This window comes from Manis pentadactyla, chromosome 5 (genome assembly GCF_030020395.1).
Source record: "Manis pentadactyla isolate mManPen7 chromosome 5, mManPen7.hap1, whole genome shotgun sequence".
Taxonomy (NCBI): Eukaryota; Metazoa; Chordata; class Mammalia; order Pholidota; family Manidae; genus Manis; species Manis pentadactyla.
In genome coordinates, this window is record NC_080023.1 from 21,674,541 (window position 1) to 21,686,065 (window position 11,525).

An 11,525-nucleotide genomic window follows, 5' to 3' on the forward strand; every position below is an offset into this window, starting at 1 on the left:
TATTTTGTTTTGAATATCCTACAAAATATTCACTGTTTTTTATTTGTGTAACCTTATGGGAGGTACTCTTTCTGAGTCTCAAGCTTCCTCCTGTGCAAAGTGTAATGTACTTTGTGAGGTTATTTTATAACTTAAATATTAGCCATAAAACACTTAGAACAGACACTGGCTGTTCCCAGTAAATTTTTTGAATTTTATTCCTTACTCTGAAGTAGTATAAGATACAGATATTTGTTCTTTGAAGAGTTCGAAGAAATTTTCTATAAACTGAGTGTGGTGTGTGTGTGTGTTCTGGCCAGGAGGGAAGGAGATAAATTTTTTAACTATTAATTCAGCTTCTTGTAATGGTTAAAAGTCTAGATTTGTTAGGTTACATATTTGTAAAGTACTGTCTGTTTTACATGAGTTTTAAAATTTGTTGGCTTAAGTTCTCTGTAGTATTTTATATGATTTTTTAAATCTCACAAGTTTTTAAGTCCTTTTTTATTTCCCCTCCCATACTAATCTGGCATAGTTTGTCTACTTTATTTCACTCATTCCTCAGAGAACTAAATATTCACCATTTATTTCTGCTCTTATATTCATTTCCTTCATTGGAGTTTACTTGTTTGTTTTTATATTTAGACACCTTGCTTATGAATTTTCAGTCCTTTTTTCCTTAATACATGATTTTATGGCTGTGAATTTTCCTCTAAGACCAATCCACAAGTTTTAACCAAATCTATAGGTTTTTATATGTATAGTTTGATTATCATGTATATGTATAGTTTATTAGTTTAAATGTTTTCAACTTCTGAGATGTCTCTTCCTTGAATCTCTTCCTTGAGTTGAAGTATGTGGGTTAGTTTCCAAATATATGTATGTTTGTTTTGGTTTTTGTTTAGTTTTTCATTTTTAAAAGCATCTTTACTTATTGATTTCTAATTGTATTGTGGTTAGAAAATATTTACCTGTATGACATTCATTTTTTGGTATTCCCTGAGAACTTGCTTTGTGCCCTAGTATTTATTTGATTAAGTATTTTAAATGTTCCACTCATCTCTGAAAAGTACATTTTCTTAATTGTTAGTTACAGGGTACTACGTTCTTAGTGAAATCAGGTGTTATGATAAAATCTTCAGTATACATACATATTTTTGTCTGCTTTTCTATCAGTTGCAGAGAGAAGTTTTTAAAAATCTCTCACATGTACCAGTTCCTCCGTTTAATTCTCATTTCTGTTTTATATAACTGAAACCAAGTTATTTGGGGAATACAAGTTCAGATATAGTATCTTTTTTAAAGATCAACTTTTTATTTTATAATTAAATTGTTTTTTTAAGTCCTAACAATACATTTTGCATTTAATTTATATTATCTGACATTAAAATAGCTATAATAGCTTTCTTTCAATTAGTATTTGTTAGCATATCTTTTCCTCCTCCTTCAACATATTTCTGTCGTCAGGCTCTAGCCATGTCTGTGTAAGATATAGTAATACTGGTTTTATTTTGCATCCAATTTGAGGATCTCTATTGCCAATAAAGATAAATTTATTTCGATCAAGTATGGGTCCACTTCAATGTGGATTATTTTCGATAATATTGGAAAATTTTATTTTCCATTGGATTTTATTTTCTATGTGGATTCTTTTTAATAATATTGGAAAATTGGAAAAATTTCAAAAACACTGGAAAATTTTTGGAGGTATGTGACAGTTGGAAAAAACATTTCCTTTAGCTTACTATATTACAAAAATATAGTATATAATACAAATAGCATATAAAATATGTGTTAATCTACCATTTATGTATCAGTAAGACTTCTGGCAAACAGTAGGTTATTATGTTTTGGGGAGTCAAAAAGTTATATGGGTTATGGATTTTTCAGCTGCTCAGGGGGTTGGCACCCCAACCCCATGTTGTTCAAGGGTCAACTCTAGAAATATTAAGACTAATATTAACCTATTAGTTAGTTATATGTTGGATCTTATTTTATCTTCCACATCTCTTAACCTTTCTTTTATAGTCTTTTTGTCTCTGCTGCATTCAGAGAAATTCTTCAGATCTGTCTTCTACATTACTTATTTCTTCAGTTCTAACTTTGTTTAACAATCTTTTGAACTTTTAATTTCAATGACTTTTCATTTCTACTAGTTCTTAATTTTTCATAAAATCTACATTTTTTAATGCCATGTTTTTTTCATATTTTCAATTTATTATTTTATAGTTGTGATTTTTAAACATCTTTTTTTAATCAAATAAAGTATTTGATTAATTTTTACCTAATTTTAATGAATACATTAACATTGTGCTTCCTTTGAATTAGCAAATAACACAGTCCCCTAACAGAGAGGTTTGGTGAAAGTGGGGGCATGGCTGGTGAGTCTGCTCACTACCCACCCAATTTTTTTTCATTTAGGTATCATTGATATACACTTGTATGAAGATTTCACATGAAAAACAATGTGGTTACTACATTCACCCATATTATCGAGTTCCCCTCTTACCTCATTGTCTTATCAGTGTAGTAAAATGCCAGTCACTACTTGCCTTCTCTGTGCTGCACTGTCTTCCCCATGACCCCTCCACACACCATGTGTACTAATCATAATACCCCTCAATCCCCTTCTCCCTCCCTCCCCTTTGGTAACCACTAGTCCCTTCTTGGAGTCTGTGAGTCTGTTGCTATTTTGTTCCTTCAGTTTTGCTTTGTTGTTATACTCCACAAATGAGTGAAATCATTTGGTACTTGTCTTTCTCTGCTTGGCTTATTTCACTGAGCATAATATCCTCCAGCTCCATCCATGTTGTTGCAAATGGTAGGATTTGTTTCTTTCATGTGGCTGAGTAATATTCCACTGTGTATATGTACTACATCTTCTTTATCCATTCATCTACTGATGGACACTTAGGTTGCTTCCATATCTTGGCTATTGTAAATAGTGCTGCAGTAAATATAGGGGTACATATGTCTTTTTGAATCTGAGAACTTGTTTTCTTTGGGTAAATTCCTAGGAGTGGAATTCCTGGGTCAAATGGTATTAACATATTTATTTTTTAGTTTTATTTGAAGTTTAACCATATTATTTGAAGTTTTTGATTCATAATTGCAGCTATTTCCTGAGTTTACACAGTAGATTACCATCTCCTGTTTTATAGTTTTTTACTGAGCTATTTTAAAGGGATTAAATATTTCAAGGGATTGCCCTTCTTCCCTCTTCCCCTTTGGAAAACACTTTCTGAGCATTAGGAGTACTTCTCAAAATGGTTTATTTTGCTTCTGTCAGTAGTTTTAAGAATATCACTTACTCAGGATTCAAATTTTTTTGTTAACTTTTTGGATTAGGGTTTCGCAGACCCTTCTGGTAGTATAAACTTGAATTCCAAGCTAATATGAGTTAGCTTGTATTGAGTTTGAGTATTGAATACCCAAAATATTGAGTTTTTCACAAGACCCTTTTTAAGTCCCTGTAACCAGGAGGAGGTTTTTTAATTGCTGTTAGTTTTGTTTTTCAAGTTTGTTTTATCCATCATTGATTTTTAAATGCTGATGAAAAAACAAGAAGGGAAAAGATGAAAATAAAGGCAACAGAAAGCATAATCAGTAGAGTAAGGTCCTCGAGCTTGGGTTAGAGAATGGGACAGCTCAGTGGAAGGAAGAGAATGTGTGAGCTGCAAAAGCAGAAACATGGTCAGAGTCTAAATTTTGTGATGTCTTGATTTATAATTTCAAAAATGGTAATTCTGAATGAGCATTTGTACGTATTCATGTTTGGTTTTCAGGGACCATGGCTAAACCTGCAGGATCCTTGGCCAGAAGCAGCAGCTTGTGTCGCTCTCGCCGCAGCATCATGCAGTCCTCGCCGCAGGCTCAGCGAGCGCAGCTTCCTCCGCACGCTCCGCACGCGTCCCAGCCTCGGCATCCGCACCAGCCCCCTCACCTGCCGCACTCCCTGCCTTCCCCTGATCCGGATATCCTCTCTGTGTCAAGTTGCCCTGCTCTTTATCGAAATGAAGAGGAGGAAGAGGCCATTTACTTCTCTGCTGAAAAACAATGGTATTGGCAGTGAATATACCACAACGTATGATGGGCTCGTGCGTAGGAGTGGTGTGCACTGTATTCGCTTTCTGTTGCTGCATGACCAGTTATCACAAACTTACCGTCTTCAAACAGCGCAATGTATTATAAGTCCAGGCTTCCTCTGGCTTGGTTTTCTTTTCTTCTCAGAGTCTCACAAGGCTAAAATCAAGATGTCTGGGCTTTGTTCTTATTTGGAGCTTGGGGTCCTCTTCAAAACTCATTTGGTTGTGATAGAATTCAGTTTCTTGTGGTTGTAGCACTGAGGTCCCATTTTCTGTATCTGCTCTCTGCTGGTGACTGTTCTCAGTTCCTAGAGGCTATCTACTGTTTCTTGCTACATGTGGCCTCCATCTTTAAAGCCAGCACCAAAGACTTTCCCTTCTGTCAAATCCCTCCATTGCTTTTAATTTCTGACCTTCTCTATCCCTGATCTCTAGACCCAAATTGAAAAGGTTTACCTGGATAATAATCTGTATTAAGATTGACTGGTTTGGGTTCTTACTTAGATCTGTAGAATCCTTTCATTCCAACACCTCTGTTAGTGTTTGACTGAATAGCTAAGTGGAAGGTGGTGCATGTATACCAGGGTGGGGGATTTGAGGGCCATCTTAGACTTGCCCACCACAGCCATAGATAGACATTTTGAGATACAACTGCTTAGAAGCCATTCCACACAGTTGACTCAAGTCTTACATAAACTTTTCTTATGAAGAGTTTTAAATGTAAAATATAAAGGCATAAACTTAAATATATTTTAGGACAAAGAGACATTAAATATGACAGTTTTTAAAATAATTATTGCCACATAATTATTTGTTCTGTGTTAGCTCTTAAACGTAAGCAACAAGAACTATCATGCCAAAGGTTTAAGAAAATGTCAGGAACTTAAAGGAGGAAATTATATTTAGAACAATGTTTTCTATGAAATGGGTATAGCAACAGTGTATTGTAGTTTAGCCTGAGGACTCCTTGCTCCATTAGACCTGTTGCTATTGAGGATCTCTCTTTCTAAACCACATTCTTCTTTCAGAACAATATGGTATCAAGTGACATAGTTTCTGATTTTTGTCTCTTAGTAGCCAAGTGGCTCCAGAGTCTTATTGTTCTCATAGGAGAAATAAAAACAGGAAGAGTGGGTTGGATGCTTTCAGTGATCCCTGGTAGTTCTCTATCATGTGCCTCTTTAGTCGGCATCATCAAATAATCATTTTTCATACACAATTGCTTCACCTACTAGTGAACATCAGTTTTATGATTAGCAAATGATCATTGTAGCATATTCCTGAGGAGGTAGTCAAGGTTTTGTGTCCGCATTGCAGTTGGAGAATTTGATGCAACTTTGCCTGTTTAGCAACCTTTATGACTAGTTTTTCTGTATAACCTTGCAGTATAACTATAGTTACACTCACGATGGCTTTACTCACAAAGCTGATTTTGTGTGGCTCATGGAATTAGTAGGAAAACTCTAGATCTCTGCTGTCCAATGGAATTTTTTACATTGATGGAAACGTCCAATCCTCATTTCAAGAAGCAGTGTCAAAAATTCACAGCTAAAACATAAATATGAGAATTTGGATACAGAAAACATTTTTCCTGTCCATTTTTAGTTTTGTAAGCATGAACCACTAGAATACTTAAAAAATAATAATAACATTTACTGTTTATTGATCTATGTTCTATGCATTAGGCACATATATGCTCCTTTAAACTTCACCTTGAGTTAGGTATTATTATATGTACATTAAACTTATATGAATCAACTCATGTCACTGTGGGAAAAAAAGGAATAGAAAAATAACATGAATGGTACAAATAATTTCAATATTCCAAAAAATATATGCTCTATTAAAAAAATGAGAGATTTTAAGGTGTGCTATAGTTACTCCAAATCTGACTAGCTATGCAGAAGAGGTAGCACTTCAGATTATTATTTGTTTTGGAGTTAGGATGTTGGAAATAAAAGTAATATTAGAGATTAATAGATTTATCTTATTTTAACAGGAAAATTGAGACCTCATTAAATTAAATGATTTGGCTAAGGTTGAATAGCTGATTAATGGCAGGACCAGGACAGGAATGTAGGTCTTAGGTCAGTATTTTTTTCATGTATTATTTAGATTTTAGAGATTAGTTTTTGAAATATTTTTAACCTAGCTTAGAATTTCACACACAAAGCAGCCATACCATGTAGTAGAATAGAAAGTAAATTCATAAAACTGTAATTAATCAGCTTCTGGCTCTAGATGCTGAACAGTTTCAGAGAACAGTGATACATATTATTCAATTAATGAACATCCACTCCAAAGCAAGCCTAGCAAAAATCGTCCCTGCTAGTGATGAGTCTCTGGGTCATTTCTTTACCTGAGCTGCCTGCTGCCCTCTGTTAGCACTACCCATTCTCAAATCTTTAAAGCATTTGAAAGTTTTGTGGCACATGTAACTTTTATATGAAAGCATTATTTAAATCTCTGTCTGCCCCGGGGGATTTTGTACCTTCTGAGAGCTTGCTGTGTAATAAAGACAGTCTTCACATACATGTGTGAGTGAAGTACATAGAAATGACAGAATACATCCAGCAGTTTAATTATATCTAAAATATGGCATTAACATAAAATACATGTCAAAAGTAATAAGCATGCATATCATAGCATGAATAATAATAATGATAAGTCATCCAAGGTGAGAGATCATTCAGTTCATTCACTCTATAAATATGAAGTTAGTCCTTGCTGTCTCCCATGCACTTGCTAATAACTTGAGCTGCCAAGAAGTGAGACAGGGTCCTGGCGTAGTTCTAGCTGGTGGATTATGATCATATGTCTTCCTGCCTTTCTATTCTGTCTTCAGCTCTCTTTCTTCTCCCCCCTTATTTCTTTTGCCAGCTGCTTTTTACCTTGACTCTACTTTCATTTCTTAATCTTTCCTTTCATAGAGTGAACAATATTCGTGTCAGGCATGGTACATACAAAAACAAATAAGACATGATCCCTATTCTTCAAGATTTCATTCCTTCCTTCTCTTTCTTTATTTCCTTCTTTCTTTCATTTTTTCATTCATTCATCACATATTTACTAAATACCCACAGGGAGCTCACCGCTATTCCAATGTAGAGAATACAGAAGTTAGTAAGACTACCTATCCTCATTAAGCTTCCTTTCTTCTGGGGAAACTGACTATAAACAAGTTAGTATGAAATAGCATTTTAGGTAATGGTAAGTTCTGGAATGCTTAAACAAAGACAGGTAAAAGGAAAGAGATGCTGTTTTGGATAGGGTGGTTAGGGGAGACATCTCCGGAGATACAGCATTTGAGCGGTGACCTCAGTGACATGGAGAAGTAAGCCGTGTGGAGATGGAGAGGAGGAAAACATGAGGCAGAGGGAGCAGCAAATGTTTTCAAAAGCCCTGAAGGAGTCACAAGATGGGCCTGAGGGAGGAATAAGGAGGCAGCCATGGTGGAATGAGGCAGGAAGTGGTAGGGCCTGCAGCTGGAGGGGCAGTCATAGAGCTGATAATTCAGGGCTTTATGGGTCTGGGCAAGATCTTTGGACTTTAGCCTGGAAAGTTTTGAGCAAGGGAATGATGTACTCTGATTGACTTTTTAAAAGCCACATATAGTGGCTGAGTAATGAAGTAGCTAAGGAGGTGGTTCAGGAAGAGGAACCATAGCAGTAAGGGAACAAGAAGTGGTGGATTTGAGGTATATTTTGAAGGAATAGCTGATAACATTTACTATATGTTGTCTTTAGGGTTGTGAACTTTATTTTTCCACTCCTCTTTATTTTCTTTTTCCACTGTGGAGAAAGGGGAAAAAAAATCACAAAGGAATAAACCTCTGAGGATTTATTAAATATCTGCTTTCTAAAAAATAACATTGTATCATTGCTTTTCACTCCCAGCACTTTCCTACCTTATTGTGCCTCAACTTCCTTCCCCTTTCCTTAAACTTGGGAGAGCTTAACATTTTAGACCAGTAATACCCATTTTTTGCTTTGTTAGAAAGCTATCTTTCAGCAATTTAATGACTAAAAAATAAACAGAGGAGCAGTGACTACAATTCATGTTTTCAAATATACAGTGTCAACTGTGAGGTTAGAAAAATACTCAATAGTAAAACAACATAAAAGTAGCTGAAATGATTTTTTAAAAACTCTAAAATTTAAACATTTTCGTTTCTTTGACAACCGAGGAAGGTACAACTTAACCTATAATGTTTCTTAGATGGGAAGGCTTCATTTTTATAGTTTATGTCAAAAATTAAACATTGAGTTTTGGTAAGTTATAATATTCGATGAGTAATTTTCTAATTTTGTTGAAATATGGACAGAATTTTAGCATTTCTCCCTTTTACGTTTTGATAGATTAAATGATGGAAGTTGTTTTACTTAGAATGTCTGCTAGTAATCTTAAAATTTTTACCTTTGTCTCTGTCTCATCTAGGGAAGTGCCAGACACAGCTTCAGAATGTGACTCCTTAAATTCTTCCATTGGAAGGAAACAGTCTCCTCCTTCAAGCCTTGAGATATACCAGACATTGTCTCCTCAAAAGATATCAAGAGATGAGCTCTCTCTAGAGGGCTCATCCAGAGGAGATTCGCCGGTACCTGCAGATCTCTCTCGGGGTTCTCCTGATTGTGTGGGCCTGACAGAAACTAAGAGTATGATCTTCAGTCCTGCAAGCAAAGTGTACAATGGCATCTTGGAGAAATCCTGCAGCATGAACCAGCTTTCCAGTGGCATACCAGTGCCCAAACCTCATCACACATCGTGCTCCTCAGCTGGCAACGACAGTAAACCAGTTCAGGAAGTTCCAAATGTTGCCAGGATAAGCAGCATCACACGTGACCTTTGTCATAATGGAGAGAAAAGCAAAAAGCCATCAAAAATTAAAAGCCTTTTTAAGAAGAAATCTAAGTGAACTATCTAACTTGATGGAATTCATTCAGGTGGCCTCTCTATAAACTATTATTGCCCACCCCTTCTCCCCTTTTTTTGTTTTAATTTTAGGAATGTTAACTCCATTTGGGTCCTTCTAGACTGGATGCCGTGGTGGAACGTCCTTAAGGGCAACTGTCTACTGTCTGCTTATTTAAATGACTGTATAATCAATTTGCCAAGCCAGTTATTACTGAAAAATTATTAAGAGACAGTTTACAGTCATTTCTGCCTATTTATTTCTGCTTTGTTATTAGTGATGTATATACAACATTTTGTTGAAAGCCACTATGGACTTACAAGCTTTAATGGACTAGTAAGCCAGCATGGGCTTGCAAAAATTTCTTGTTTACCAGAGCATCTTCTTATCTTTCCACAGAGCTATTTACATCCTGGACTAAATAAATAACTTAAAAGAAGTTAAACTAATTGCACTACTGTTTTCCAGACTGGAAAAAAAAAATCTCTGCAAGTGAAACTGTATGGAGTTTATAAAATGACTATGATTAGGGGACTCTTTTCATTTTTAGATCAAAATGCGTTTTTAAGTAGAACCTAGGGTTTCTAATTGACTTGATTTCTGGAAATGAAAACCCACGCTTTTATTATGGGAAACTTCTTTAAATGCATTTAATATTATTAACTTTCAAGTCCTGCTGTAAAGATCATGTTGTTTTGTTTTTCCCAGGGCTTTCACTGTGATTTACTGCATTGCAGGCTGTATGATAAAATATAAATAATTTAAAGAGAGAAGGCTCTTGATTCCTTATGCAAGTGGAAGAGTTAAAACTTGACAAAAGGACTTAAAACATTCACAAACTTAAACTGAGGTAGGGTATGTGGGGTTTCAGGCACTTGTTTACAAACTGTGTAACAGCAAAGGATTTATGGTTTGTGAAAAATTTGTACTGTGGAAAAGATAATAAATCGGAGACATTATTGTGTGGGACTGTGCTAATTTTTGTTGATAAAACTCCACTAAGAACACTATGTTTTCTGGGGAGCTGTTGTAAGCTGTCTTGTTGCTTAACTGTAATATAAGAAATAGTGATGTTTTGGAAGTCAGTTGTCAACAAATTTCTTTCTATTTTATATTGTTTGTCATATTTTTATGTAGTTTGAAATGTTTAAATGTTCTAATATCAAGAGTAACAAATACAAATTTATGGTGCATTTAAATTGTGTTGTATTAATTTGTAAAGTTTTGGGTTTGTTAAACCAATAGGTTATGTGAGGGTAACTTTTACTGTGAAAATTGTCACATTGAGAAACAAAGTACATTAACAACTGGGGAGTTTCTACCTAAACTACTTTTAAAAATTCACTCATAAATGATCTGGTTAATGCAGCATGGATGGGGTGAGCAACTTACACATATTAGCTAGGACAGTTTTCCAGTATTATAGCTAAAATATATGTCCATCCCAGTCCTGCTTAGATGAAAATATGGATTTCTAAACAAGTTTACTTGAGATTTGTTTCAAAGAAATATTTTATTAAGAATATGAACAGTTTCCTGAAGTCTCCCATGAATTATGATTGTTTATTCTCTTTAGTACTATTGTCAAAAACTGCTAAGGTACTCAGTATATTTATATACACAAGATATTTTTATATATTTAATAGTGTCGTAAGGGAAAAATTGATGGAAATGAACATAGAATTTTGGACTATTTTAAGGTTAAGACAACCTGAAAAGTCAAGAGTTGAGGAACATAGAGTTCTAAAGCTGCTTAAGAAGGGGGTAAATTGTGCATAGAGAATTGGCAAGCACTCTGAAAAGTTTCTTCAGAGTGAAGGGAGTACCTTTTCTTCTTCTTAAGACCAGGCAGAACTTCTTCCCTTTGAAAATTTCAGAAGGGATGAGAACTTTAGTTTGATGGATAGAAAAGATGATGATCACTGTAGCATGGAGTGGAGCTGGAATGGAGAATGGCTGTAGGCACTCCCAGCAAGGCCCACTGCTTGTTTAGGGTTAGAAGGGAATTCTGGATCCAAACCACCTGGATGCTAGAACTTGTGGTTGAGAGTGGGAGAGGGTGACCTAAGTTGTGAGATTTATATGAAACTATATAAGGTTTATAAAATCTACAAAAACTTTTATAAAACTATAAAAAAGTAATACCTTATAAAAAAATGATTCATTATGGAAAAGTGTAAAGAAGAAAATAGCAATCAGGTCATATTCTACTGCCCACAATAATCACTTTTAATATTTTAGTGTGTTTTCTGCTAGATTATCTTCTACATATTTGTATGTATTAATACATAAAGCTATATATATTTAATTTTATATTATGCTTTTTCACTTACTATTACAAACATTTTTCCCATATCATTAAAAAATCTTCATGAACAGTATTTTAATGCCTTTATAATATGCTGTTGTATGGATTTATCATAATCTTTTAAGTTATTCTTTTATTATTAACCATTAGGCTGTTTGCAGATTTCTAATATGTGGAACAATAGCATTTAACATTTATTGAGCTTTCTAGGTGCCAGGCTCTGTTTAAACTCTAATATATA

The 11,525-nt window shown here is 34.7% G+C and overlaps 1 protein-coding gene across 2 annotated transcripts in view; it reads left to right on the plus strand.

Annotated features, from left to right (window-relative positions):
- STIM2 (stromal interaction molecule 2) overlaps window positions 1-10,175 on the plus strand; it is a 182,743-nt gene extending 172,568 nt beyond the window's left edge. For both annotated transcript variants that reach the window (XM_036900554.2, XM_036900555.2), the window contains 2 exons: window positions 3,765-4,038; window positions 8,502-10,175. In XM_036900554.2, coding sequence (XP_036756449.2) covers window positions 3,765-4,038; window positions 8,502-8,979 — 752 coding nt within the window. In that variant the 3' untranslated portion in view covers window positions 8,980-10,175. The remainder of the gene's footprint in view (window positions 1-3,764; window positions 4,039-8,501) is intronic.
- The last annotated feature ends 1,350 nt before the right edge of the window (window positions 10,176-11,525 follow it).